The following is a 24,787-nucleotide window of genomic DNA, read 5'->3' on the forward strand; positions in this document are numbered from 1 at the left end:
CTTTGGGAGGTGGAATTCTCCTCCGTGTCTCTAGCAGAAAGACTGTCTCTGCAGTAATTATTAAAAAGAACTCTTTGGACTGTCACCTCAGCCCTTGCAAGCTTTTAATCACTGAGTTCAGATTCGGGGTTAATGGCAAATCATTTCTTCATGAAGGCTTTGAGACTAAAGAGCTGGAAGTGTTCCCACAGTGGTTGTTTGCAAGTGTCTCTTCCAGCTACCATTACTTATTGATTGAATAGTTATTGTGGGCAGTTTACATTGTAATATGAATACTGCATGGCGAAAGTGATTGCATTTTCTGACAAACCAAAGTAGCAGGATGATAGAGGTACAGAAATCAGGAAGTTTGAATTGCATAGCTGTCTCTGCTTTCCCTGAATATGGACTGGTAGAAGTTCTCTCGTAGCAATAAATGTCTTTCTTCCAGTTTTCTAAGGCATTGTCATCTGAAAGTGGTCAGCTGCAGTTTTGATGGTGAAGGTGCTTCCAATTTGCATTAATCCAGAAATGTTCATCATAGCAACATGTCTGATGGCAAGTTCCGATTTCAACATGATCTTTTTTCAGTGACGTTCTCAAGATTATGGCCGCTTCTCAGAAGAGAAGAGAGAAAGATGAGGAAAGCCCCATACTCTGATCAAGGAAAATATTTCATGCATCTGTCTTGATTTCATCTGAAACTTAGAAAGGAAAAGTGCTTTAACAGCATTTCCCTGGGGTGTTGCTTTTCCATCTGAGATCTCATTGAAAATCATCTTTGCTGCACTTAGATTCCTTTTGTGCGGGGGTTCACCTCTCCCAGAGTTGCCTCCATTGTTTGTAGAAAGGAAAGTTGTTGTCTGTTTATATAGTTCTCATTTAATGGAGCGGGATATCGTCTAGCTTTAAGGTTTCTATCATCCTTGGCTAACGCTGTTCTCCTTTTAATGACGTTGCTGGATGTTAGATTATAGCATTGTGATGAATTTACTCATTTTAGTGTAGCTGGATCTAGCTGATAACTTGGGTGGGAAGATGGCACGAAAGAACAAAAGGGGATGAGCTGCACACAGATCCTGAGCTGTCACTGTGTTCTGAAACTATGACTTTATCTGAAAAGCTGTATTGTTTCTATTTAGTCACAGACCTTTCTTGTTGGAAACATAGAACAGAGCTAGGGAGAAGTGAAAAATGATGTTGCATATCTGAAGGACAGAGGACTTCCTGGGGTCTGATGACTGGGTCATATTTTTTTCCTTGGTTTTGTTGTGTTGTGTAGGGTCTAATTGGTGGCTAGAGATAAATGCCAGTGTAGATGTCTTTGTTATGAATTTGCAAATAAACCTAATCTGGGCTGCAGCAGGCAGACACTCTAAAAATCCAGTGGTGAAGAGTTAATTTATTTCTATGTGTAGAATGGTATTTACGTATGTCATGGTGCCAATGGTGGTAAATTGTATATCAAGAACATCCAGATTCGACCATATAAATGGGGAGAGGACTGTCTTTTTTTATCACATGATGGTCAGCAACTGAAATTAAACATTCTGCCCTGACAGTCCTTTAAAGGCAGCAATCTTCTAAATCTTCTGAAGAAGTCTGGAAAATGCCAGGATTCTAAAAAACAGGTTAGATGCAAATACTAAGACACACAAGTCATTGATTCTCCTGTGGTTCTCAAGCCTTCTAATTGCATTATAAAGTTACTTACTTGACTAGGTGTTTTTGGCATTGTAAGATGAAAAGTGAGCATGTCATTGAAACAAATCCATCTATGGTACCTACAGAACTTCCAGTAGTCTATTAAAAAAGCATTTTTTACACCACATATAATTAAACTGTGTAACTCACTGTTGCAGGATATTATTGAGACTAATAGTTTAGTAAGATGCAGTGCAGATTAGATGCCTCTATTAGATGCTTGTGTAATATTAATAATCATTTTATTATTCTGTATAGTGTAAATGTTGTCAACCTTTTTTGGTTTAGGACATCAGTTGATCAAGAGCTGGTCAGGAAGTGATTTGTGCTGTATTATTGCACAACTGGCCAAGAACATTGTGGTGGGTTTTACTCATTCTCTCAAAATTTCCAGCATAGTATCAGCCAGCAGCAACCAGACTAGTTGGGCCACTGGTTTGTTACAGTATAGAAAAATGCAATATATGGAGGGGGTTACTGTAGTCAAAGCCTTTCGTTTGATTCCAGTAATGATGCTCCAGTGGTTTTGTTTGATCTATACATGTATTAGGCCGCTGAAATGGTTACATCCAGGCAGCTGAAATGGTTCCTCAGTTTAGAGTAGGCTGGGATTCTTGATGAATTGACTTTTCACTAACTAGTTAATGGATTTTGACCCTCTAAAGCCTTCTGGACTAGGATTAGATTTAAATAAAAACAAGCCGCTGATCAAAGTTTTCCAAAATGTGTTTGAGATTATCCAGTATGGAGATGAAGAATTTGATTTCTGAGGGTAGCTTCCAAAAGTAAATTTTTGGCTCTTTGTGCCACTTCATTTCCTCTTCTTACTGAATTGACAGTTGAAGTGAAAAACTTGACCTTCCCTTGTATCCAGTGCACACAGTCTCTCTGCTTAGGCTGTTGGGGCACTGGGGAGCTGCTGAACGTGGCAGCAGCTAAAACAGACTCCATGATACAAGCAAATATTTGCTAGCTAATAGAATGCAAACTTTGCCTCCTTCCTAGCAACTGTTAATTTTGGATCTGGCTGCATGTACTTTAATAAACAGGCTTTTGAGTTGATACTGTTTAACATGTGGAGAAGAGGAGGCCTTGCGGTCTGACAAGATCTGGGAGCCAGCAAGGTCCTGGATTGTAATGTGACCTAAAACACTGACTCACTTTGTGACCTTGGACAAGACATGTGACCTTGGACTTCATTCAGCTCATCTGGAAAACTGGCCTTACAAGACCTCGCAGCAAACTCGATGCTGCTTCCGAGTATAGCTTTCCTAGACCAATCAAATTTAGGACTCATACCAAACTATGTAGCTGGTCAATTTTTGGTCTATTGTGTAATTTTCTATTCTCTGGATCACAGAGCTTAATCATTATATACTCCCCTGTCTCTCCTCTCATATCTCTTCTTTTTTATAAAGAGGAAAAGAAACGCAAGGAACGGGAAGATCAGATGTATCGTGAGCGTTTGCGGACGCTCTTCCTGATAGCTGTCATTATGAGCCTGCTAAATTCACTGACCATCAGCGGGGTCAACATTTCCTGGAATGACTTTGTGAATGAGATGCTGGCGAAGGGGGAGGTCCAGAGCATTCAGGTGGTTCCAGAGAGTGATATTGTGCAAATTTATCTGCACCCAGGAGCTGTTGTATTTGGACGGCCTGTGAGTGTCTTTGTACAATTAGAATGAATAATTCCAGATTAAGCTGTTGGGAAGAGTTTCTTAAATGTATTTCCATTAAAGCCCCAGCTGCTGTTTTGTTCATTACTGATTTCCTTCTCCTCCTTGTCTTTGAAGTTCTGTGTGACTCTTGTCAATTATACCAACTGAGAAATGAATCAGTCTCTTTTTTTTGTTTGTTTTATAAAGAATATTGTCTGAATCTCCCCCATCACCACTGGTTGGGAGGAAGTCAGAAAATCCATTGCAGATTTTGGAAAAGTTAGATTTTTAAAAAAATTATCCCTAATATCAGCACAATTTAAGATGATTCATGGAGCTAGGAATTGGTAGTAATTTTTTACCACTGGCTGGCTTAGGAAAATACATAATATTCAAAGCAACCAGTGTGGAAGCTGGTTCCAGATGTTTGACAAGCACTAATAATACATGCCTTTTTGTTTCTTTTTAAAACCAAAAGAAGTGTGAGTGCCTGTTAGGACACAGGCTGCTGGGCTTGTCACCACTGAGAAACCGAAACTGGCGAGACAGTAAATTATTTCTCTGGTGATTGGCCTATTATTTAGTTGGATAACTTCTGATCGCTGAAAGCCATTACTGTCTATGTGGGGTGCAGATGGTATCTAAGAAATCTACATTAAGCACAAGAAACTCGATTCCTGTGGATTTCTGAGATCTTCATGTGCAGAGCAAGTGCAAGAGCAAGTGCAGGCTCAAGGTATCAGTAAATGTGAACTTTTCAAGGATTAAATCTATCCTCTGACTTGTGTACAAAGTCCTTGCATCTCCTTGTCTGCAGAGACTAACTTCTTTGCTGGATTTCAGCAGATTTTGTCCTTAAAAATTCACAGCAAAGTCATTGTAACTTTAAAAGAAGTGTTTTCTCCTTTAGTCCTGACTTCTGGTCCCATAGCCACTTTCTCACGCTCCACTGGTATTGCTGGCAAGAGGGTAACCCATAATTTAGAGAGGCCTTTATTCTAACTATCCACTGCAGATAGGTGACCTAGTTTCTGCTTTATCCTCACTCTGCAATATGGTTCTCTTGATTTCATGTCCCCAGAGGCTTGCCCTGATGTACAGGATGCAGGTGGCAAATATTGACAAGTTTGAAGAGAAGCTGCGAGCAGCGGAGGAGGAGTTGAATATTGATGTGAAGGACAGGATCCCAGTCTCCTACAAACGCACAGGCTTTTTTGGAAAGTATGATGTTAACTGATCACTTATTTGTACTGTGGTAGTGCCTGGGGCCCCAGTCAGGGATCAGGGCCTTGCAGTGCAAGGCACCGTACACACACATAACGAAGAGATGGTCCCTGCCCTGAAGAGCTCACGTGTGGCCTTCAGAAGTAGCCCCGTCTTTAAAAGACATGTTAAAACTTAGGCCAGGTCTACACTACAAGTTTTTGTCATCATAGCTATGTCAGTCAGTGTGTAAAAAAACAGCCCCCTAATCGACATAGCTGTGTTGGCAAAAGTTTTTAGTGTAGATGCAACTATGCTGACAAAGTGCTTTTGTCACTTAACTAATGTGGTTCGGGGAGGAGGTGGTGCTGTGCCTGCAGAAAAACTCCTTCTGTTGGCATGCAGAATAGAATCTGCACATCTGAGAAAAATCCATTATCAGTCACTATGGATTTTTGTAACAGTAGTTTTCCTAATTGAGCACTATGTCTTTAATCAATTATTATAGTGCAAACCATGATAAAACCCATAACACAGTGGGCTCAACAAACATGATATTGGTCCCTCGTTTAAATTACCCATTGGAGAGAATGCTAGATCCATAATGAGCCTTCCCCATTTTATAATGCTTTAAAATTGAGACTGGTTTATTTTGAAGTGAGCCAGGTTATAAAAATATATTCTTAGCTTTAACCCACTACAACAGGCGCTGCAGTTCAGACAGATAACCGGGTCTGACACTGACTCAGATTTACAGCCACATGCTGAGCAAAACAGCTTTAATGATAAGACACAAAATGTCAATGAGAAGTGAGTATTCCTATTACATTTATAGACTTTTTTTTGTTATCCAAAACGAGGATCCTTTGTCAAAACAATTCAGCAAAGGTTAATGTTTTAATTCTAATATGCGCCTCTAACAGGTGAGTGAGCAAAGAGCAAAAGAAGGAAGAAATCTGTCAATCAACTGCTGGCTGGAATTTATTTTGTGTTTTCAAACACTAGCACCAACATTTTGTGGTCTGTTTTCTGCTGCTGTGGTTTATTTGTCCTTCTGTTACAACTGGCAGCTCTTGCAAACCGAGATTTATGGAATCCAGAATGAAAAACAGATTTATAAAGCCCACTCACTGGGGATTTGAATGAGTCCAGAAGCACCTCTGTCCCTGAGAGGAGATATGGTGTTGTACAGGGAAGATTTCCGTAAGAGTATGTGTGGAGACTCCACCATAGGGAGTATTCTTAATTGTGTATTCTTTCTAATCCACCAACAAAGATGTGTAGTGTTGCAATCCTGTATCTGCCAACCCAAGAGGTCCCCTCTCCAAAAAGAAGGCATGGTGTTTCAAGCTACCTTGCTGGTTCAGAGGAGCCAGAGCTGTCTTTCAGCATTCCCTAGCCACATACTTGCAACTAGTATCATGGTGGCAGCATTAAATGGGTGTGCAAGGGTTCTGTTCTCAGCGGTTTGTGAAGCGCAGCAGACCAGACATATCTTTCCCTTAGCAATCATGGTTGGCTATGATGTGTAACTTCCTCTCCTGGAACTTTCACCCTGGATGCCAAACATACTTTTTATGAAGGTATTAGAAAATGCTTCATATAAAAGAGAAACCTGGGTGTGGTCTTGTGTTGTGCTGCCAAGTCCTAGAGCTGGCAATTTGCTTGAATAAATGTTTCAAGATTCAGCAATTTGGTTTTAGTTTTTGATCATAAGGCCTGAGATCTCTACCTCACATTTGTAGATTTACAATTTTTGTATACTAGCCCCCTGGAGTCTGAACTTCTAGCTGTTCTTTACCTTTCAAAACTGTTCTGCTCTGAAAATAGACTTTCTAAAGGTGATCTTGTGGGGTTCCGTATTCTCAGTGGCTTCAAGACCTAGAGCCTGATCTGGTAAAGTGCTGTGCGCTGGCAACTCAAATTTGCTTCTTTCAGAGAACAGAGCATTTGGTACCTTGCAGGATCAACCCCTTGTTTGCTCAGTTGACAAGTCAAATTTGACTTCTTAACTGCCAGCACTGCAGATTAAGGTCTATCAACCCAGCTGCATTCTTTCTGCCTCTTATTTCTCCATGTATGATACTTCTGTGGCCCCCCTATTACCATACTACCTGACGGCCATACAATCATAATGTATTTATCCTCTTGAGAGGTAGGGCAGGGCTATTACTCCCATGTTACAGATGGGGGAACTGAGGCACAGAGAGGTTAAGTAACTTGCCCAAGGTCACACAGGAAGTCTCTAGCAGAGCAGGGACTTGAACTGGGGTCTCATAAGTCCCAAATTACTGGACCATCCTTCCTCTTACTGCCAAAAAGATTCCGTAGTTGGAACTTAATGGAGAATCTTGTTGCTGATGTAGGAGGCAGAGTAAACTCTAGTTTGTGTGCCTGGAGCTGCATTGGAGCTGTAGTGTTTGGGCCCGCCATGCGGATCAGCAGCACAAAGAGGCCGGGCAGCTGTCCTAAGGGTGCATCTGCAAATTCCCCTGGCAATGCTGGTTGCTGTTCTATCTGCTTCCGGCATAGTGGGCATGTAAGAGATTTGACCAGAGTGCCTTGCGTGTCAGCAATCCTTGGCTCTGTAATGTCCCCTGGGGACCATTGCCAGCCAGCATAGATTAGAGCAGCCCTGAGGTGACTCTGATTTACACTGGGAGCCAAATTGGCCCTTGGCTGCCACCTTTGCCTGTTCGCCATCAGATTGGCTATGCTGGATCAGCTCAGAATCTGTGACGATCTAGCCCATTTGTTGTTACGAGCAGATATAACTCTGGAAGAGATGGAAAGCCAGACGCCAAGATTATAACATTCGTAAGCCAGTCGGAGAACACTTCAATCTCTCTGGTCCCGCGATCTCAGACCTAAAGGTTGCAATATTAAAACAAAAAGATTTCAAAAACAGACTCCAACGAGAGACTGCTGAATTGGAATTAATTTTCAAACTGGATACAGTTAACTTGGGCTTGAATAGAGACTGGGAATGGATGTGTCATTACACAAAGTAAAACTATTTCCCCATGTTTATTCCCCCCGCTCCTCGGACATTTCTGTTAACTGCTGGAAATGGCCCACCTTGATTATCACTACAAAATGTACAACATCCTCAGTCACTCCTCACCCTATAGCTGCACTGCTAGCCTAACTGCCAGGACCTTTAACATCCTGAAAACAGATAACAGTTGGGTAATGTTTACTAATTTAATAACTATCTCATGGCTAGATGCTTAAATTTGTACTTAACTAGCTGTCCTCTTTTCAGTGCCCTTTATGCCCTGGGAATGGCAGCTGTTGGTGTAGCCATATTGTGGTACATCTTCCGCCTTGCTGGGATGGCAGGAAGGGAAGGAGGATTCAGCGCTTTTGTAAGTAGTTTAGGTCCTGTATAATAGTTGTTTTAAAGCTCTTGGTTAGTCTCATTTTGTGCTGGCGCAATTTCCTGCTCTTTCCCCGATAAAGTCAACAGAGGACAAGAATTAGCTGATGCCAGGGACTGTGCGGTCCTGTCATATCTTGCATCTTTTCCTGATCAGCTGACTAGATTGTACAGTAACTGGTTTCACTTGAGGCCCTCTTTCCCTGACTGCAGGAAGGGCTGAGCTCAGTGAATTTCCAGTGCCGTTTACTATGCTATTCTCAAAACTCACTAATGAGTTGCAGCTGCAAATGGTGTATTTCGTTTTGTCCTGCCAACAAGCCTCCCATACAGCCAGGAGTAGGAATCTCTGGGTTTTGCAAAATAACTTCTTGATTTTTAAAATCTGCTCAAATTCTGGATTTCATTATGGGCTGGCGTCTCCCCGCCCATACCCCGCTTGCAACATCAATCAAATCCCTGCCTCTCAATCAGCTGAGGCAACTTGCATAAGTCTGCTCACATGCAGGAGCAGTAACTGAGGGGGCTTCTGGATGAAAAGAGTGGAGACCCTAAATCGCCCATTAAGGTGGTTCCCAGCAGCCCCTTCCTGTGCAACCTTCATCTTGCTCTGGGTGACTTTTTTTATGGAGTGAAGTGTAACTGCTTGAATGGAACAAAGTGCTTTAGAAAGCTTTGAGTGTTAGGGGGGCTTTAAGGGCTAGATCCTGTCTTTGTGGAAGTGAGCATAATTAGCTCCACCGTGTTTAACTCTTTTTTCACTTGAAGAAGCCGGCAGGTCTGAGGGCCTGAACTGCTTTAAACTTTTTTTCCTCTTAAAAATAAATAAATAAAGTCTTAGTGGCTGTTTTCAGCAGAGCATAATAAGCAGTTACAAGGAGGGTATTTAACTAAATTGTTGTTTTGACTGTCACTGTGGCTTAACACGCACCAGGAGGCTAAAATGTGGGCCCTGGTCTACTTGAGAGCCTATAGTTCCATTCCTGGACTGTCTTGGAACAGTAACTGTTGCAGCAGCACCCGGTAATGGTGGGGTTTGTGTGTTTATAACAATGTGGATGATAAATAACCATCAATTCTCATTATTTCTTCAAACTGTACCAATAGTAACCAGCTCAGCTATACTAAGGACTAGGGTCAATGAGAATTGGAGAGCAGGGATTCTTGACAAACCGTAGAGATTTGGGTAATGTGCACAGATTTTGAATTAAATGCCCTCAGTTGATGTATGGGGGGAATTGCTGCAGGTTTCCTCTATGCCTGTTACTAATAAAACATTGGTTAATTAAGTTGTTGAGTCACAGTACCCCCCAGCATCCACAGGAGGAAACCTTTTCATGAAAGTACATTACTGAACATGGGGCCTAGAATCATTCTGCTCTGTTACAACAACAAGAGAGACAGTGGGCATTGTAATGCACTTCATATGGGAAGATCACATTCATATATTATGCCTCCTCCCATTAAAAAAAAAAAAAGTGTATTCCACTGCCTGATCTTGCACAGCCTATCCAGTGTGGGGGCCTCCCCCCCCCCATCTCCCTCATCAGTACTGTGCCCTTAGAATTCAGAGTGTGCTGTCCTCCACAGAACCAGCTGAAAATGGCTCGTTTTACCATTGTGGATGGGAAGTCTGGGAAAGGGATCAGCTTCAAGGACGTAGCAGGAATGCACGAGGCCAAAATGGAGGTCAAGGAATTTGTGGATTATCTGAAGGTAAGAGCCTCAAATATGCTTGGTACAAACAGAGGTGGAAGTGGAGGGAGCAAATCTGCCAGACAGCCCATGTGAATGCAATGTGATTCCAGCTGTTACTAGCTTTCTTATCTGCATAAATCTGGTGCATGCACTAGAGACAAGAGGAGGTTGTGGAGATTCTCTCTGCTGAAAGAGAGTGTTTGACTCAAGATCAGGTTGGCTTGTGGCTCCTGTCCTTTGTGAATAAGATGCCTGGTGCCTGCCGTGCTTCAAGTGTCCTGTAATCCCCTCCTCTGCCTTTCCTCCACCCGAAAAGAGAGAAACAAAATAAGAGTGCTGTTGCATTTACCAGTGGTACCCTGGAATAGTCTGGCAGCCTGGGGCGTAGGGCTCATTCTTCTTCTTTGTCCTGTGGGGATATTGAGCAGCCTCCGTTTTAACAAGCTGACGGTCTTCCAAGGCTTTGGTCAGTGACGGCAAAAGCCAGACTCTGTATTGTCTGGTTCCTGAGGGAGAAAGGACAGACTGCTGTTCACATGAGTCCCGAGCCGGCAGCTGCTGCTACTGTTACATATGTTGGGAAAAGCATCCAGTGAACCTCTGCACAAGTCTTTTCTTCTGGAAACACTGCTCATGAGGCCAGATACCTGATGGAATTGTGTTGTAATTCTAGAGCCCAGAGCGCTACCTCCAGCTTGGGGCCAAAGTGCCCAAAGGTGCCTTGTTACTTGGACCACCAGGCTGTGGAAAGACCTTGTTGGCAAAGGCAGTGGCTACAGAGGCACAAGTGCCGTTCCTGGCAATGGCTGGCTCTGAGTTTGTGGAGGTAATAGGAGGTAAGTCCTCTGACCTTCTGTTAGGAAGAAAAGAGAAGATGTAAAGCAATCTGTGGTGGGAGCACACAAAGTTGCTGCCATCTAGAGTAAGCGTTATCCATGTCTGTGACAAGAACCTGAACTCCTAGTTGTCTTTGCATGGGGAGTGTTTGAGCAGGACTGAGTGTTTCTGCAGAGGGTATAAAACACTTTGTCATCAATAGACAGTGCCATTAGTGCAGCTACGGGAATGTAAACTCCTTCCCTCTCACCTGTTCATCTGTTTAGAAGAGAGTTCTTCGTCGTGTTGTCTACAGCAAGCCTTCATCCGAGAGAGTCTGGTTTCCTCAGACCCTTCGGGAACGTTCCTTACTACCTAGGATGTGGTGTGGGAACTCCCATGCATCTTTGTTTGTTTCTAATAATACCCACACACCGCACATGCTCTTTGGGGTAGAGCCCTTACTCTATAACCATCCGTTCACTGACTTCCCTGCCTTTACATATGTTCTCTTGTCTCGTCGTTCAAAAACCTAAATCACTCCCGTTGAGGCTGCCCTCTTCGTATGTATCCCCTGGATTCCCAGTGCATGAGTATAACGCTCTTTCCAATGGAGAAAGCTGGAACGACATATAGCTGCACCCAGTCCGTAAAGCACAGCACAGGGGCTGCATGCAGTTTGCTAATGTAGCTAAGCATTTAAACCCCTAACCCTGTGAAAGGAGCAGGTGTGCTTGTTTGCAGTTGGGTGCGGAGCTTTCCTAGAGCAGTTGTGCAGACAGACTAACATACTGAGTTCAGCTTAAGAGGCCGTGTGATCCAGTGGATAGGGACTCAGGGTACCTGGGCTCTAGTGCCTAACCCATGAGGGGACCTAGGACAAGTGTTTCTCTGTACCACTTTTCCCTCCCAGCCTTTGTGTGCCTTGCCTTTTTAGACTGTAAGCTTCTCAGGGCAGGGACTGTCACTTCCTGTGTGTGTACAGGGCCTGGGCACTATCTCGGTTGGGGCCTCTGGGTACAACTGTACTACAGATAATTAAAATGCATAGCAAGTAAGGATTGATTCCTGCAACTCTCTCTTCATCTTACCCTTTGCCCTTCTCTAGGTCTTGGAGCTGCTCGTGTAAGGAGCCTCTTCAAAGAAGCCAGGGCTCGTGCCCCGTGTATTGTGTATATTGATGAAATAGATGCTGTGGGTAAGAAACGCTCAACCAACATGTCCGGCTTTTCCAACACTGAGGAGGAGCAGACCTTAAACCAGCTGCTGGTAGAAATGGATGGTTAGTATTACTTTCTCTCAGCCAGGGATGAGGCCTTTTCTGCCTCCATAAAGATTCAGCTTCTCAAACATGCTTTTTCACCCTTATCGGTCATGTTGCTTTACCATTCTCCTCATGTTTAAGTATTTTCTCTTTTTCCCTATTGACTTGAACTCCATTATCCCCCTCCCCTTGCCAGTGTCTCCTACTGCATCAAGCTGCAGCTCACACAATGCTCCCTGTCCTGCAACCCTCTAAGCCTCCAACTCAGATAGTGTCTCCTCTAGATCCCACTGCACGTGACGGGTGAAATCTGTGGCTCTTGAACACCTGTAGGGAGAGGGACTCTGCCATTAAAAGTTGGACTCTTTTTCAGAGTTCTCAGGTGTCAATGTGGCCTCACTGGGCCTTGTTCTGACATAGCAGATATATCCCTCACCCAGAGGGTACCTCTACACAGCAAGTAAAAACCATTGGCTGGCCCATGCCAGCTGACTCGGGCTGCGGGTGGTTTAATTGTGTGTAGACTCTCGGGCTGAGCCCATGCTTTAAGACCCCGCAAGGTCAGAGCGCAGCCTGAGCCCAAATTCCTACACTGCAATTTGAAAAGCCCCTTAGCCTGAACCCCACAAACGCAAGTCAGTTGGCACAGGCCAGCTGGGGGTGGGGGGTAGTTGCAGTGTAGATGTATCCAGAAGAGTACTTTTCTGTTGCTCAGCTGCTGTATTGAGCGTGTGTCGTAGGGCGAGCAGAAGCAGCTGCATCTCTTCAGCAGAGAGTTTCTCAAAGCCAAGTGCTTTACACTTTGTTCCTGTTTTCCCTCTTTCTCCCCGCAGCCTACCCAGCCATCCCCACAAGAAACTCTGTGAGAGTCCTCTGGGACCTCAATTTTCACCTCGCTCCCCCTCACCACACTCCATTTTTCCTCAGTATACTGAAAGGCCCCACATTGTAGCAACCGTTCCTCTGTCTTTGGAAGACTGGACATGAGTCTTTTCAGGGCCTGTAGTTGCTAGAGAGTAATCGGAGACTTCTAGGAGACAGACTTTGGTCTTGATTTCTGCACTGCCACTGGATCATTGGGCCAGCCCTCATGAGAGTTTCATATAGAATTGGAAAAAGGATATAATCTCTGGCTACTAACAGCGGTAGGACTAAAATTAAAATCCTCAGGTGAGTAGGTTTGTTTAGTGGTAACTTTAAAGGCTTATGAGACGGATAAGAGCTTGCTGTGGTGTCCTGAGGCAGTGTGTGCACTGGAGATAACTTTGGCATCATCTTGCAGCCTGCTAATAGAACCAAGGCAACATGTGCATCAAAGACTGTGGCTGGAGGAGGCCAGGAAGCCCAAAGATGCTCTTTAATGTACTATATAATTGTTTCAGCTCAGAAATATGTCTTCCCACTAGTGACTGTATGGAGATAATTTACAGCCCAGAAGAAGTGAAGTAAAGCTAGTCTGCATTAAGGGCAGAACTATGTTTCGTGGGTAACATTTGGGGTTAGCCAGCCGTTAAATATTCTTTAGTATTTGTTACAACCTGTCCAAGACAGGTAATTTTAAAGCCTGATGGGATTTAAAATTTAGTTGTCCCAGAGGGACGTAAGCAATGTAGTAAATTTCCTCTGCTGTCCTCTAACTTAATCTCCACCTTCCCGGCTTCGCTAGGAAATCCACATCCAAATCAGGGGAGACAGCCTTATGGTTTGCAAGCCAGCCCTGGGTGCCACTGCCCGGCCTCTGAATGTCTTTCTGGCTAGACCCCACCTGGTGTCGGCCCTGCTTATTTTGGGCATTTACAAAGAGACTTGATGGGATGAAGGAAAACACACATTTGACTGCTCTTGTTTGTAACTGGGGTCTGTCAGCCCCTACAGCACTAACCCAGCTTGCATTACTTCTGTAGCTGAGTCTTATTACTGTAGAGCAGGACAAGGAATAGATGTGTCAGGGCTCTGCCCAGCAGGGAATAGTTCAGATTCTAGGATACATTTGGTGGGAGAGATCCCTTTTTTCCCCCTGTTTACTGTCATGGAATTTGCTGCCTCCCCAAATTGTCTCCATGCAAGAAATTCAGTGCAGCGGTGAGGTGTGAGAAATGCTTCTCCTGCAGGCCCTTCTGGGATCTGAACTCCAGGCTGCTTCCTGGGGTGTAGTCAGTCAGGAAGGAGATTGGAATTCGATTCACTGCTGGACTGAGAGTAGAGCAGCTTCTGCAATTTGTGCCCCACCAAGTTCCTGTTCCTCAGTAAGGCTGCCCCTTAGGAGGGTGCTTTGATATAAGCCTTAGCTGCTGGCAAGAGAAGTTGCACTAGCTGCCTGCTCATCAGAATGCACCTGTGATCCCCCTGTGTCTCTCACAAGATTGTCAGTGGTTATGGATTTGTACCCTCCCTCCTGAGAGGAGAGGAATTTAAGCTAGAGCGTAGTATGAGGTGAGGAGGGACATGGACTGTTCTACTGTGCAGGGGTCTACAGGGTGCCACTGTTTCAGAATGGGTTCTGTGATAGCCCTGCCGGGGGAGGGGAGAATGAGCTATGAGTTTGCCTTGAGTAGTCAGACAGCTGAGTGCCTTGTGCCCACGAACGGCCTTGAAGCCAGTGCACAGTGTGCTGGAGGCGCCATGGGCCAGGGTTCCAAAGCCACTCTGAATCCATGCTCGCAGTCCCTGACGCTTTGTGCATACCTCAGCTTTGGAAAACTTGACCAAAGATAAGGAGGACTTGTGGCACCTTAGAGACTAACCAATAGCTCACGAAAGCTTATGCTCTAATAAATTGGTTAGTCTCTAAGGTGCCACAAGTCCTCCTTTTCTTTTTGCGAATACAGACTAACACGGCTGTTACTCTGAAACTTGACCAAAGATGTAAGCTTACTTGGGCTTGGCATTACCACCTCAGCTGTATAATGCACAATAGGTTTCTTGGTGGGCAAAGGCCAGGAGTGGCTCCCAGGCCAACTACTGTCCATGGCCACGCTCATTTTAATGCAGCAGGGTGGCCTGGAAGGACACTACGTCGCAGCACGAGCTACTGCATCATGATTCAAGTAGAGGGCCATTGGACCAAAATGAAGTTTCACATTCTGGGAAGTGTAGTCCCCCCTCTTTTAAAGATGAAAATGTCTGCGGTCTCCTCCAGTTTATAGAAAGCAGCTGTAGTCCTGGAGACCCTGGTGAGTTGCCAATTCCGAAATTAGGGGTTACAGGTGTCAGAATATGAAATATGTGCTTTATAGAAAGTCTTTACTAACGCACAAATGGATTCTCTTCACTCTATTGCCACAGGCTGCCTTCTGAAAAGAAATATTTATTTATTTATTTATTTATTTATATTACTGTAGTGCCTAGGAGTCCTAGTCATCGACCATGACCTCAGTATGCTAGGCACTGTACAAACAGAGAACAAAAGGATGGTCCCTGACCCCCCACGAGTTTGCAATCTGAGTATAAGACAAGAAACAGCAGATGGAGACAGAGTGATGGGGTAGTACAAGGAAACAGTAAGACAGTAAGTCAGCATGATATGCCATGGTCTCAGCACACCAGCATCCTAACCAATGTCAAATTTTTTGGAGGCATCCTGGAAAAGGAGAGTTTGAAGGAGGATGAGTTAGTTTTGCAGATGTTTTCAGGGAGCTCCTCCCAAGCATGAGGGACAGCATCAGCGAAAGCACAAAGGTGTTTGTTTTAAAATGTATCAAGTGGGGGATGGAGAATGATATGGACCAATTGGATGCTTGAGTCGACATCTTAATAGTGAATAAGAGATGACTGGTCAGGTGGGGTGGGCCATGAAGGGTGTTGAAAGTGAAGACCGGTAGCTTACGTTTAATGCAAAGAGAAGGGGGAGCCAGTGGAGGGATGCAAAAGGGGGTGGGGGTGGTGATGTGGTCAAAGTGAGAGGCTAGGAGACTGAATTTGGCAGCAGTGTTCTGAATGGATACAAGTGGGATAAGATTGCATTTGTAAGGCCAGAGAGAAGGATGTTTCAGTAACAGAGATGTGAACCTGGATGAGAGTTTTACATGAGAGTGCAAAGTAGTACTCTTAGGAAGGAAAAATCAAAAGCACAACTACGAAATGGGGAATAACTAGCTAGGTGTTAGTACTGCTGAAAAGAATCGGGATTTTAGTGGCTCACAAATTGACTATTAGTCAACAGTGCAATGCAGATCTAAAAAAGGCTAATATAATTCGGGGATGTATTGAAGGAAGTGTCATATGTAAGACACAGGAAGTAATTGTCCTGCTCTATTTGACACAGGTGAGGCCTCAACTGGAGTGTCCAATTCTGGACGTCATACTTTAGGAAAGATGTGGTTAGATTGGAGAGAGTCTAGGCATGTTTAATTTTGAGAAAAGAAGACTGAGGAAGGGACCTAAATAAGTCTTCAAATATGTTAGAGGACAATAATCGGTTGTTCGCTCCTGAAGATAGGACAAGAAGTAATGGCTTTAATCTGCAGCAAAGGAGATTTAGGTTAGATATTAGGAAAATCTTTCTAGCTCTTAGAGTAGTTAAGCTCTGGAACAGGCTTCCAAGGGAGGTTGTGGAATCCCCATCGTTGGAAGTTTTTAACAGCACAAACTCCTGTCAGGGATGATCTGGGTTTACTTGGTCCTTCCTCAGTGCAGAGACCAGGATTTAGATGACCTCTTAGGTCCCTTCGGGCCCTACATTTCTGATGCTGTGTTTCTATAGGACAGGCTGTATCTCAGAGATTGTATGCAGAGAGCATCTGCAAGATTTAGACATAATTTGGATGTGAGGACCTAAGGGATCTGAGTTGGATACCCAGGGTATGCTCCCGAGTGACAGGCAGGATGGTGTATTGTCCATAGTGATTGAGGAAAGGGGGCTGGGGGGCAAGGTGGATTAGGAGCTCCGTTTTAGCTATGTTGATCTTGAGCTGACACTAGACATTGATAAGTAGGTGTCAGAGACAGGCCAAGATAGTTTGGAGTAGAGGTAAATCTGTGAGTCATAGAATAGCTTATATTTGTGTTTGTGCCTGAGATTACCCAGAGATAAGGTATAGAGGAAGAAGGAGAGGGGGACCAAGGACAGAGCCCCATGGAACCCCCCAAAAAGCTGGAGGGGGGTGAGGCAAATCCTTCGAAGGAGATAGTGAAGGAGTGGTTAAGCCCAGCTAAACTGAGTGAATGTAAGTTTGTGTCTTGTTAATTTCACTGTGCAATTCAGAGAATGATTGTGGTGTTCCTCATGCATACAGGCGACCTTGCTCTCCATCAGATCTGTGACAATGTTCTTCAAGTTTTGGTCATGCAGCAAGGGAAGAATAGAGCACTGATCAAGGATGCGTGGTATTGTATTTACAAGTTGTTCAAATTGCCTGGCAATATTCATAAATTTAACTCTTTCTCAGAACAGATAAGCAGTTTGAATAGTGAATTTTCTGAGCACAAACAACTAAACAGCAGACAAGGAAGCACAATCCCCCCGAATCTTCTGCAATGTCTGAATAGATGAGACCTTTAAGGCCAAGATCCTGTCTGCATTACGACAGGTTTCAGAGTAGCAGCCATGTTAGTCTGTATCTGCAAAAAGAACAAGAGTACTTGTGGCACCTTCGAGACTAACAAATTTATTAGAGCATAAGCTTTTGTGGGCTACAGCCCACTTCATCGGATGCATAGAATGGAACATATAGTAAGAAGATATACATACAGAGAAGGTGGAAGTTGCCATACAAACTGTAAGAGGCTAATTAATTAAGATAAGCTATTATCAGCAGGAGAAAAAAACTTTTGTAGTGATAATCAAGGTGGCCCATTTAGACAGTTGACAAGAAGGTGTGAGGATACTTAACATGGGGAAATAGATTCAATATGTGTAATGACCCAGACGCTCCCAGTCTCTATTCAAACCCAACTTAATGGTGTCTAGTTTGCATATTAATTCAAGCTCAACAGTTTCTTGTTGGAGTCTGTTTTTGAAGCTTTTCTGTTGCAAAATTGCCATCCTTAAATCTTTTACTGAGTGGCCAGAGAGGTTGAAGTGTTCTCCTACCGGTTTTTGAATGTTATGATTCCTGATGTCAGCTTTGTGTCCATTGATTCTTTTGCGTAGAGACTGTCTGCTTTGGGCAATGTACATGGCAGAGGGGCATTGCTGGCACATGAACACTTTTCAGAAGCAGTTATTTGCCCTGAGTCCTTGGCCAAAATCTCCCTCTTCCCAGCTCTTGTGTTGTGAGCCAGTTGCTGGCCTGACAGCTGCTCTGCACCCTGCACAGTGGCTGTATTTCAGTGAAGCTATATGTGTAAGGCTGAGGTACTTGGTTACAGTAGTGGTGGAGGAAGCAGGGGACTTGTTAAATCAACCAAATCCTCTTCACCATTTCCTTGAAATGGTTTGTCTCACGAGTGCTGCAAACAAGGTTTTTCAAGCTGGATTCCCAGCACTAGCTTTAATTCACAGTCACGGACTCTTAGGTGTTACTTTTATAGACTGCTCATTGTGACTGATGCTTGCATGCTGAGGCCAAAGCATGTTAATAGCCAGGTGACATCATGCTGGGAGGATTAGTATAGATTCAAGGCTGCTGATCTAGATTTCCTGGAGCTGTACGTTTCCCACCCACTGGGACCCAGACTGAAAGCGAGTGTGACAGAGGCTGATGCAAGGAGGGTGCAGTCAGTGGTTTTTGTTTTTATGTTTGTTCTAATAGTTCAACCTATTTTAAGACTGAGTCTTCCCAGCTGCAAAGCAGATGATGCGCTGTACATTCTAATCCTGCCCTGTGAATAAAGCTTGTTAGCCCCCAGGTGACTGCCAGTCTCTCTGCTTATTTATCACGCTCTCAAGTGCAGTGTAATACATTACCAAAGAACGATCGTGCTTCATCCTTTTCAGGAGCTTATTTAGAAGGCATCCTTTAGGGGGGGGGGAAGAACTGATGTTCACTGTAGAACAAGCCGCTTTTTTCTATAGAGCCATTCCACTGACTTACCTGTAACCTTAAACTCTCCACTGAGCTATAGTATATTGACACATTTGGCAGCTTTGCTGTTGGAATTGTGGAATGCTCACTCATCCCTTCCCCTGGAAGCTTGCTGCATGCCTTACAGCTCTGAGGGCTCTTGATGTCTGCTGTTGTGAGACAAGTGTATTAGAGTGACCCATGTCCATAGCCATCTGAGCACCTGATGGAATATAATAAGCAGCATGGCTTGATGCCTCAATGTGGCACTTCTGCTCTCCCCTAAGCTAAACGAGCAACTGCCCCTTCGTACCTTACTCCTGCCTTGGGCATCATGCCTTCCATGAGGCCCCCAACACGTGAAACCCTGTCTGCCAGACTCCCTTCCCACAAGCCCCTCTTTAAAACACACAAGCATCACAGGTTTGTTAGCCCTATAACTCCCTTTTATCCTTATCAGCCTGGAAACAAAAGTGTAAATCATGGCACCCAGGAGCTGTGTGCACTGAACATTGCTGCTCAGTCCCTTTTTTGTTGCATTCTGTCCCTCATCTGTATGTTGTTCGTTTGGGTTATAAGCTCTTTGGGCTTGGACTCTCTTTATACTTGTGTATCGCACACCTGGGATGCCTTTGTTTACCAAGGGGTGCAAGGAAAGACCAAAATCCATAACCCGCTTCTGATCCCACACACAACTTCTATTCCCCCCTTCACACATGACTAAGAAGAAGTAAATGTCTTCAGTCTCGCCTGCCGCAAAGGATGCCACAGATGTACTGTGGCTGAATGTTGTAAAGCTGTGGATGGGATTCTCCACTTCCCATCGCGCCTCAAGCAACATGAAGCCTGCATTGTACGTTATGATACAGAAATCCTTCCCCTTCATGTCTGCTCTCGTTTTGCTACAGGGATGGGAACCACAGATCATGTCATAGTGTTGGCTTCCACCAACCGTGCTGACATCTTGGATAATGCTCTGATGAGACCCGGGAGGCTTGACAGACACATTTTTATTGATCTTCCCACGCTCCAGGTATGTATCCCTTCCCACCATCTGTGTGTGTGAGAATCTGGTGTCACAAAGCTTCACTTTTTGGTCAGTATCTGTTCTGGCAAAGTCCAAGTTTGGCAGTAGTGGGAACGGCAATCCTGTGTTGCCCATCTTACGGGGACTCCATGGTATTAGCTCCTCCCTTTGCTTAAATCTGGCCTTGCCTGAGAACTTTGCTTTAGAGTTCTCCTTTTGTCATGGAGACAGCAATTTCATGCGTATCTGTATCCTCTCTCCATGAAACTAGGAGCTGCCTAAACTGGTTCTGTAGCCAATACTGCCTGTCTGGGCGGAGCCCAGGTTAGTAATGCACCTTCACCATTCATTCCTCTCTGCTACCTGCACTCCTTAATTTGTGTTGGGGCTTGCCAGGGCTGAGCCCAGCACCTCTAGGCTTGGCAGTTCATAGCCCGGCACCTCTGGGCTTGCCGCATCAGTTATGAAAGTAAAAAAAAAAAAAAAAAGAAATTGCTTGAGCCCCAGCTCCTCTTTCATTATAAATTAAGCACTACTTACCTCACTCTGTCTTGCTTGTGTTTGGATACCCACTCTCTTCCTTGCAGCCTGCTTGGCATGCGTATCCTCCTGAACCAGGAGCACTTTCAGAGCCATTTAACAGTGGGAGTCCAACATGTTTGCTAGGATGGGACTTGTAGCAGAGTCTGGACACAGACTCTGAAAGCAGCAAGGAAGACTCACTCTTCCAGCAGATTGTCTCCTCCTTCCATCTGCGGCTTTACTGTCATCCACAGATTTTTCATTTAAAATACCTTAAATGCCTGATACAATCTGGCACCGGAAATATGAACTGTGCAGCTGCCCCGAAAGAGGAGGGGGAAAACCCCTGGCAACGGAACCTGTTGTTTTAATCAGGACCTCCTGGACCAGCTGAATGAGTCACTCTTTGGCCCCTTGCCAGCTCTCATCTAGCCCCCCCAACTCAATCTAAGAAATGGCCATATGTCGCACAGTGAGTAGGAGACGTCTTCACAGTGGCAGGGGAGGGAGCAGGCTCTTGGGCTGTGAGCTCCTGATTCCTTTGCTTTAAGTGCTGTGCTGTTAAAGAAATGTTCAAAGATCAATGAGGGTGAAAGTCAGGAGGGGGGCGAGTTCCCCTTGGAGAGAGGAGCCGGTGACTCATTGTAAGCCTCCCTGTGTCTGTCCTGAATTTGAAAGCTCCCTCAGTGTCACTGGAGAAATCAGAAGGTAAATACTTTGAGGCTCAAAGCAGGGCATCTCGGCCCTCTTGTGGTTGTGTCCTCTTCACAGCTTTCAGAATGTACTAGTCACTTGTGCTTCTTCCCTCCAGCTTCCCAGTGACGGAGCTTGCTGCCATGTGTGATGGGGGGACATTTATTCCCCCAATCTCACCTCCAGGTGACAGCGGTGCCAGGTTGCTGGGCTGGGGCGCAAACCCCTCCATGCAAACGCTCTTCCTTTTTATTACAGGAGAGAAGAGAGATCTTCGAACAGCACCTGAAGAGTCTGAAGCTGACCCAGGCTGGCAGCTTCTATTCCCAGCGCCTGGCTGAGCTCACCCCAGGATTCAGTGGTATGAGCCATGCTTGTTCCTTAGGCGGGGGTTGAGACTTGTAAGGGTTTCCTTGTTTGTGAACTCAAGGGTTGGTTGTTTTAGCCGCACCCTTCTTTACAATGTGTGTTGGTCTGAATGATTTTATTTCCTCTCTGCTCCCTCTCTTGTTGAAATGGCCAGAACCTGCACAGACTCTCTTGGATACAAATGTGTGTGTGGATGAGCGACTGCTTGTGGATGTTTTTCAGTCTCTGAACGTTTTGGGCATCTAGCTGTTTTCTACCTCAGTGGTGGGGTGGAGGGGAGCCGTTACAGCACTCATGATCCAGATTCCCATGGGAAAGAGCTGCTGCTTTTGCCTCTTCCTGGTTGCTATTGAGAATGAGATGCTGTCCCTCAGTGCATTAAGCTGAGGAAATCAGAGCGTAGATCAATAAACACTTTAACAAAAAAATAATTCACTGCTGGGTAGAAATGAGTAGAGGTTACTTTGTAGAGCAGAGAGGCTACTTCGTAAAATCAAGCCACTCTCCACATTCCCACACCCTGGAACTTTTAGGGATAGCTGACTGGAACACAGCTTCTGACCACGGGCTCCAAGGCTTCTGTCTGCATGTAGTTCCTGGAATACCCTTGCTGGGTTGCCCCTCTAACAGGCCCCAACACACTGCTTCTGTTGTGACTTCTTGCAGCAGCTCTCGCCCCCCACCCCCAATCACTCATGCACACAAACTCAGAACAGATGTTTTCTCTCCTGTGGAGAGGTTTGTGCAGTTGCTGTAAGAACAATGCAGTGGCCCAAGCCAGACCAACTACCCACACTGCACCGCTCCCCTATTGCTGAGAGCCAGCGTGGGCTTTCACCCTGCTGACTGATAGCTGAGCTCTGTCCTGTGCGGCAGCCCAGTGCTGATTGCCAAGAAGCCAACCGTGTTATTTAAATCAAACATAAGCAACACAAACAAAGTTCGTGCTCTCTTCCAAGGAACAAAGGGAGCTGGTGATGCAGGTGTATTTCATTTCCATAGAGCCTCCACCAGGTTTGTGCCTGCCTTTTCTGTCCTCCTGTGCTCTTTGTCCCTCATTACAAAAAAAGCTTGATTTGTTAACTCTTATCTGTAGGCGCTGACATAGCAAACATCTGTAATGAGGCTGCTCTCCATGCTGCCAGGGAAGGCTATAAATCCATTGATACTTTCAACTTGGAGTATGCTGTAGAGAGAGTCATTGCAGGTAAGAAGCCCTGACCTTTTCTCATACTTTCTAATGCCGCCATGGTGCTTGTCATGCCTTTTGGAATATGGTTCTTTAGTGGGCAGAGTTCTAGCAAGACATGGTTCTGATCATGCTCTCCCCTTAGTACAGGTAAGGCTTTGGGAATCCTGCAGTTGCAGAATTGTGTTTGAGAGTCTAAGCATTCTTTTTAGAACATGTGTTTAGCCCTTATGGTGCAGAGAACTTTCCAAACCTGAGCCCAAACTAATAGTTCTCTTCTGAGTCTATAGACAACCTGAACCAGTAGGTGCAATCTGCTCCTATCACAATAGGGTAACTCTGAAACCTAAGAAGGACAATTCACATGTTTGTTCTTCAATTCTTTACATTTCTAAAATGTAGCTTTCGGTGTCCATCCAGCACTCTGGGCACCTATGGCATAAATGTAAATAGCAAAACCATGCTAAAGAGATGCCCCCTCCTCAACAGCCATAGAGAAGAGTGAAAAGAGGAGCTTTGCAGTATGCCTGCCAGGTTAACAAATCCAGGTTCTGGTGGACCAAGTTGGGGTGAGCTCTAAAACTGAGGAGCCCTTGCAGAGAACATCCTGCCAGCAACTCCATGTTGTTTGTGTTGGGGGAGCTCCAACTTGAGCACTTATCCCACAGTCCCAAGCCAGCTGCCATGTTTTCCCAGGTGCCAAAGTCACAACTGTCCCCCAATGAGCTGATTAAATTTCAGGCTCTTCTCCCTTAACCAGAAACTCCGACAATGCAAATTATGAACTGTTAATGTAAAAATCTGCAGCACACTGAAATTTGTGAGCAGAGTATGTTTAATATCAAAATAAGCCAGGGACTACACTGTACCAATGGTAGTATTCTTTTTTAATTCTGTAAAAACCTATTTGAATTTACCTGAAACTGCCAAAGAATTGAGTCTGCTGCACTAGAATGCTGCAGAATTTCGGTCCATTCCGCTGCAGAGCACACAAGGTCTTGATTATGAGAGTGCAAATGTTTGGCTACTTACATAGTACAATGCCACTATATGAAGTGTGATACTGGACACATACAAGAGGCTGCATGCTTGTCTAGTGAGGTACTCTGTCGGATGGTTATGGCCCATGGGCCAGAACATTTGTGTTGGGTGAGCTGTTTCCTCATTTGGAGTTTTAGTCTTGTTTTATTATAAGGTGCTTAAATGCCCATGAATAGGTGCTTTCTAAACATCTTAAATATGAATTGCAGGAGACGATTTACAATTTCCCCTACCTTAAAAGCGCAATTCCCCCTGAGGATTCTGGGTAATTCTGTGCACACTTGCACAAAGCCAGACACCTGGCTGCTTAGCAGCACCAAGTGTGGCCAGTGAAGGGACTTCTGAGTTGCTCTGCAAAGGCATAAACCAACAAAAGCTAATGTTTGTTCCAGCTTCTCCTATGGTGGAGCTGCTGCCTCAGTTGGAGAAAATGCCAGTCTCCTTGAGGAAGGGACTTTGTTGGGTTTTCCACTGGTGGTCACGCTTGCCTTCCCCAGTCGCACCTAAAATGTTGCATTTTGGTTTTTTAACGAAGGTCTGTGATGCAAGTCTGGGGTCACAAGGTTTTTTGAATCAATGAACAAAGTGAGTTTATTAACCAGCGGGACTGTAGCTCTTGGGGTTAGGGGAGTCTGGAGCTTTCGTGCTGCTGCCAAGCACAAAAATACTTAATGGTGCTGCTGCTGTCTTAACCGTCCACACACCACAAAGTCATTGCTAGGCCTCCCTGAAAGTGAAGGAGACAGATGCCCGGTTTTTACCGCAAGTGTCTTTGCGTTAGGAAGAGTGGTGTTAAATCAAGGGAAGGGACTTAGCTGGTGCTGAAAGCCACGTCAGCCTTAAACCCTGCTGTAATGAGGGAGAAGGGGTAAAGGTGCTTCTCAAATGCTAATTGCTGCCAAGGCTTCAAGCCTTGGAATGGGTCCAGTCTGTAAGACTTGTCTCCTGGGAATGAGGGAGACCGTGTAGAGAATATGGAGCCGTGTCTAACAGGCTCCTTGTGGAGGATGCCAGCAGAGAGAGCAGCTGTGCCTCTGGTGGAGCCTGATGGCACCCTTGGCTGCCTGTGGAACCCACTAGTGCTGCGCTGGAGCAGCAGCCTCGGCACAGTCTGCTCCTAAACAGAGTAAAACAAGCTCTCCGGGGACTCTCCTAGGCCAGGCTGGCTTTATTCAAGGGAAAAAGCAATTGTGCAGGAACATTCCGTGCTATTGCAAAGAGTTTCATACAGTCTCCCTCCCTGGTGGGTTGACAAGGAAATGCTTCTAGAATTTAATAATAATAATAATAACCCAACCT

General features: G+C 44.9%; 1 protein-coding gene across 8 annotated transcripts in view; it reads left to right on the forward strand.

Moving 5' to 3' along the window:
• SPG7 (SPG7 matrix AAA peptidase subunit, paraplegin) overlaps nucleotides 1–24,787 on the forward strand; it is a 51,210-nt gene that overhangs the window by 12,284 nt on the left and 14,139 nt on the right. For 7 of the 8 annotated variants that reach the window (XR_012154551.1, XR_012154553.1, XR_012154552.1 and 4 more), the window contains exons 4-12: nucleotides 3,102–3,343; nucleotides 4,425–4,564; nucleotides 7,812–7,914; nucleotides 9,516–9,641; nucleotides 10,297–10,459; nucleotides 11,548–11,721; nucleotides 19,556–19,680; nucleotides 21,148–21,250; nucleotides 22,355–22,465. Coding sequence is in view for 5 of the 8 variants with exons in the window: in XM_073308263.1 (XP_073164364.1) it covers nucleotides 3,102–3,343; nucleotides 4,425–4,564; nucleotides 7,812–7,914; nucleotides 9,516–9,641; nucleotides 10,297–10,459; nucleotides 11,548–11,721; nucleotides 19,556–19,680; nucleotides 21,148–21,250; nucleotides 22,355–22,465 (1,287 nt within the window). In the remaining 3 variants the exon portion in view is untranslated. The remainder of the gene's footprint in view (nucleotides 1–3,101; nucleotides 3,344–4,424; nucleotides 4,565–7,811; nucleotides 7,915–9,515; nucleotides 9,642–10,296; nucleotides 10,460–11,547; nucleotides 11,722–19,555; nucleotides 19,681–21,147; nucleotides 21,251–22,354; nucleotides 22,466–24,787) is intronic. The other variant, XM_073308264.1, reaches the window with a different exon arrangement.

This window comes from Lepidochelys kempii, chromosome 12 (genome assembly GCF_965140265.1).
Source record: "Lepidochelys kempii isolate rLepKem1 chromosome 12, rLepKem1.hap2, whole genome shotgun sequence".
Classification (NCBI taxonomy): Eukaryota; Metazoa; Chordata; order Testudines; family Cheloniidae; genus Lepidochelys; species Lepidochelys kempii.